The sequence below is a fragment of the Cynara cardunculus genome (assembly GCF_001531365.2).
Source record: "Cynara cardunculus var. scolymus isolate 2C chromosome LG 1, CcrdV1, whole genome shotgun sequence".
NCBI classification, from domain to species: Eukaryota; Viridiplantae; Streptophyta; class Magnoliopsida; order Asterales; family Asteraceae; genus Cynara; species Cynara cardunculus.
Genome location: NC_037528.1, coordinates 49,290,323 through 49,295,909, shown reverse-complemented (window position 1 = coordinate 49,295,909; position 5,587 = coordinate 49,290,323). Strand labels below are relative to the sequence as shown.

At 31.4% G+C, this 5,587-nt stretch overlaps 1 protein-coding gene across 1 annotated transcript in view; it reads left to right on the top strand.

Moving 5' to 3' along the window:
* The window catches only part of LOC112507241 (keratin, type II cytoskeletal 1-like), a 3,929-nt gene extending 886 nt beyond the window's left edge, over positions 1-3,043 (top strand). Inside the window, exons 2-4 of the mRNA XM_025111729.1 lie at positions 553-731; positions 2,198-2,277; positions 2,787-3,043. Coding sequence (XP_024967497.1) covers positions 553-731; positions 2,198-2,277; positions 2,787-3,043 — 516 coding nt within the window. The remainder of the gene's footprint in view (positions 1-552; positions 732-2,197; positions 2,278-2,786) is intronic.
* The last annotated feature ends 2,544 nt before the right edge of the window (positions 3,044-5,587 follow it).

The window sequence follows — 5,587 nt, the reverse complement described above, 5'->3', positions numbered from 1 at the left end:
TGTTTCATAAATAATAATAAAAATTATTTAATTTTTAATATCATATTAGACGTTGAAGGTTGTGCAACTCTTAAAGTTATACATAATTCTTAAATTTTCAACAATAATTTTTTTAAAACTTTAATTTTAATTGAAAATATAATTCCTACAATCCATGTATGAAATTTTAGAGAAAATTTGAATTGCAACATCTCATGTTAACCAATGTTGTGGAGTTGACCACATAACTTCCATCCAATTCTTTTTCTTTTTGGTGGTGTTTGATTTAAATAATGAAATTTGACATGATGGAAATGCGTCAAAAGTATTGGAATTGAAACGTAATTTAATGGTTCGATTATGTGTTTGATTTGTAGAAATTGGAATAAAATCTGCTAATTGTATTATAATTTGTTTGTTTGGTTTAATGAATATAACTTTGAAATTGTAATTAAAATAAAATCATATTACCAAAATACCCTTTATAATATTTTCATACTTTATTTCTTAAATTATAAATATCATATAATGATAAAATTAATAATACTATTAATTGATAGTGGTGGTGGCTAGAGTAATAGTGGTGGAGGTGATGATGATGGTGATGGCGGCGGTGGTGAAGACTACGACAGTAGTGGTGGTGGCAGTGATGACGACCATGGTGGTGGTGGCGGTAGCGGCAACAAAGGTGGTGCTAGCGACGATGATGATGTCGATAGTGGTGGGCGTAGGGGCAATAGTGGTGATGGAATGTAATGGATTAGAGTAAAAGAAGGTAAAAAGGAAAATGATATTGGAAATTTTTACTAATACCCCAAGGAATTTAAATTTCGTGTAACCATGCAAGAACAAACAATCATTCATCGGAGGGAGCTTGGATTTCCAGTCAGGCAGATAGCTGCTCCTTTAAGACCATTGAATGTCACTTTTTGAACAGGCAGAGACGAACACACCATTCCCGCAACACGAGGGAGAATTACGTTCTTTTGTTAAAGAAAAGAGTCAAGTCTAGAGGAAGAATCCCATGCATGCCTTCGAGCACAAATTTCATTTATATTTGAGCATAAAGGCAGCATATTGCTTTCAAGCTTGGCTCTTGAACTTTAAGGGATAGGGCGGGTTTGGAAAGGGACCAACGCTTCTACTCTTCCACCAAGGAGCCGTTCACAGCAGTAGCTGGAAAGAAAGCAGCACTCTTAACTAAAGCAGTTAGAAGAGTCACTTCGTCCTTCTCCCTTCGTTAAAGACTTAGTAAGCACACAAAAACAAACAAGACCGTTTGCTGCACTCATCACGAGAAGTCAGGGAACTAGGATATCCCGAGCGAGTCAGCTAAACAAAGACAAATATATCAGTACTATTCGTCATATGTGGAACTGAAATTTCGTACTAAAACTCAAAAAATGAACAAAATGAATTAATGAAATTGGATCAATGGAATTATTCTATCCTAAGTCCTTCAAATTCAATTGGAATCAAGCGAACCAAATGTCACATTCAATAAATTTTAATAACATAACATTTTTCTTTAAATTGTCATTTTCATCTGTAACAAATTACAATAAACACAAAATACTTTTAGTTCACTTTTTTTAATTTGATTAGTAATCTATAAATCTCATAATTAAAACTATTCAACCGTTAAAAAAAACTATAAATAGACAGAAGCAAAAGGATTATTAACACAACATAATATCTTTTACCACATATGTCAACAAATAATGAAATATTACCGTATATGTGTGTGTATGCCATATTAAAAAAATTAATTAAACCAACAATAAATACAGTTTTAATCAACATGGAATGATTTTACCCTTCGTCTCCTATATATACATAATACATCGACAACTCACTCAACACAGTACCAACTTTATATATACATAATATATCGACAACTCACTCACCACACCAACTTTACATGGCGAAGTCGTTGGTTTTCACTACATTTCTTGTATTTTTCTTCATCACCGGTAATTTTCAACTATATTTTCTTGATTTAAGTGGAGATATTTGTCAAGTTTACATAAATAAATTACTTTGTCTTTGTCATATTTTTGTTAAAACGGTGAAACTTTGCTAGAAAATATGTTGTTTTCACTACTAAATTACTATATTTTATAGCTAATTGCATGAAAATGTAACGTACTTTATTTTATATAGCGTAATTAAAAACCATTCATTTTGGTATCTCATATTTGACATCTCAAACATTTAGGGGGTGTTTGGTTCGTTGGAATTCGCCGGAATCTGGTGGAATTGGAATGGTCAATTCCGTTGACCAAATTCCATTTCAACGTTTGGTTAGCCATGGAATGGAATCGAATTCCAAACATTCCATCATTTGAGGATTTCACCATTCCTTCGTAAAAGTGATGGAATTGAAATCCATTTCATCCAAAATTGTATAAATGACAAAAATACCCTCTTCCTTCATAATTTTATTGTTATTTGTAATTAAAAATAATAATTTTTTTAAAAAAATATCAAAAAAATAGTATTTTTGTCATTTTTCATTATTCCATTCTAATTCTGTTGCAAACCAAACATGCAGATTACAATTCATTAAGCATATTACATTCCATTCATGTCAATCAAACACTTGATCAAACCTGATAACATTTCATTCCAATTCATTTAGCTTTGTGTAATATGTATTCTTGTCTAAAATATTTGAGATTTCGTATGTAAGGAACGAAAACGAAAGCGTCACAAAACATAAACCAAACCAAACCAAACTAGGTCGTTTTTTCATACAATTAGACCGTTAAAGAGAGCATGTGATGAGTAGGTTTGTGAATGTGCAGGTATGGAGTTGGTGATGGGTCAAGCAAAAGATTGCAGGAAGGATCATTTTCTAGCTCCTTGTGATATATATGCATGTAATTTTGTATGCGTTAAGGAACACGGGCATGATATCTTCGGAGAAGCTCCCCTTGCAGAATGTCGAGCCATGTGGTGCCGCTGCTATTTTCCATGTCCCAAGCCACCTGTACATGTGCGGCCACCTATGAAGGTTAGGAAACTTGATGTGGCGTCACCCCCTTCCCAATTCCAACCCTAATTCATCATCATGTGTATAACTTTGAATTTCAATGAATGATATCAAGATTAATTAAGAATCTTTCTATTTATGTTTATCAGTATTAATGTACTAGTTGTGTACACGCGCAATGCGGCGGAGAGCCGTGAAATTTAACGATTTTGAAGTTTCATTGGTTTTATTAGAAAAGATTTAACGATGATATAAATTACACTTAGTCTTTACATATTAATACAATTTGAATAAATAAGAGCTATGATTCCAATAACAGTTTATCGATGAAAAAAATTGTATGACAATTTAAAATCCAATATATTTAAACGACTCCACAAATATGTTCAATTTACACCGAGAGCAAAGAATCAAGAGAACGAAACCGAGAGTTCTAGAGCAATTAAATGAGAGATAAATGAGATGACTTTTAATAACTCATGGTGAATATCAATTTGAATCTCACCTTGGGGGATGAGGAGAAGACATAGAGGTATGAGAAGGTGAAGACATGAGCGAAATGTATCAAAAGTATCTTGGAAACATGAAGAAGAAAAAAAGTAGTAATGTGCATTGGTAACTTGTACTATATGTTATTTTAATGTAGATTAAGAGATTTTAAGACTAAATGCATATAATATTAGTACTTAATGCATTATGAGTTGTTTTTAAGACTTTGTGCATAAATGTATAGTACTTTGTGCATTAAAAATTGTTTTTAAGACTTTTGAAAAATCTGATTTATAAGATAGTATAGATTATTATGGATTTCTTTTGTTAACTGTTGATGTATGTTCGGACCAACTTAATGGGATTTTATGTTTAGAGGATTCAAAACGTGTGTCTTATCTAAAGATGTTAAAATGACTTATTAAGAAGAAGTTAGGGGCCGTTTACCAGTCACTTACAAGGGTAAGCGCTTACCAAGTCGTGTTATCTCACCGGATGAATATGGTAAGGACCAAGAATCTTAGCCAGTAAGAGCGAGACAAGTACCATGAGTCTTACCCAGTAAGTGAGGGCGACGACTCTTACCATAGTAAGAGCTTACCGGGTAAATTGTTGCATAGGATGTCGTTTTTGTGGACTAAAATCTTACTCGATAAGTAAATAATAGTGTTAAATTTTACGGGTAAGCATTTACCGGGTAAGTGTTTGGTAAACGGCCCCTTAAATTTATTAAAACCCGATATAACTCATTAAAGTCCAATATAACCCATTGTAAGAATGTATTAAACCTCAATATAACTCATTAAAGCCCAATGATATTGAATAAAAGCTAATGAAACTATTACAGTCCACTAAGATTTATTAAAACCTAATATAAATCATTAAAGCCCAATCATACTGAATAAAGCTCAATTGATTAATTAAAGCCCAATGAAACCATTGCAGCACACTAAGATCTATTAAAACCCAGTATAACTCGTTAAAGCCTGTTAGGACCCATTAAAGCCTGTTAGGACCCATTAAAGCCCAGTGATACTGAATAAAGCCCAACAGATCCATTAAAGCTTAATTGATCCATTGAAGCTCACTAAGACCAACTATATATGAATGTGATGTCTATTGGATTCGATAAGACCATTTAGATCCATTATAACCCAATAAGACTCTATTATGACTTATTAAGGCCCGATAACATCAAGAGTGACTTATTAAAGCCCAATAAGATCAACATCAATGGTGGCTTTTAATGAATTGTAATGGGACTTGATGAGTTTAGATGGCATAAAAACATATATACAACACATATCCATATATACATAATTAACAAGAGTCACACACACACACATTATCTCATCATGCACATGCATAAAAACATATATACATATATATAGGACAAATAAAATACAAACTACGGAAATGTTACAAACCATCCAAACCAATCAATTAAGATATTTATGGAAATGATGAAAGTTCATTTATTATGATTTGAATATCTTATGAAAGACGATTAGGAAATCATCGATATATTTATTAAACCAAATATTTGTTAGGTTAGATGAACGGTTGAGATTGGTTTGTATGGTTTGTAATCTTTCCATAGTTTGTATTTGATTTGTCCTCTTTCTCTCTCTCGGGACTCAATCTGGTCATTTTACATACTACAGTGACAAATTTGGAATTTCGGAACTGTAGGAAACAAACGTGTTATAAACACTAAACCATGGGGACCAAATTTGTAGTTTATTCAAACTTATATATAACACATTCAACATCATTAAAAAAAAACATTTCTTTCTCTTAAAGTTTAATTTTAAACAATTATCTAAATCTAAAGATTTTTATATTTTCTCAATTTTTTTGATTTTTATATATTTGTTTTAATAAATTTATTGAAGCAATAAATAGTCATAGAATCAATGAAATCTTTTTTTTACTTTGTTTAAAATATATTAGCGATGATCTCATAATCCTGAAGGCTACAATTTATGGGTTTCATATTAAATGGAACATATTCTTCTAATTTAATATAATATAAATTTAAAATCAAAAATTGAAGACAACATAAAAACTATTTAAAAAGATAAATTAATTTATATTCAAAAGAATCATAAGGGACGAGAATTT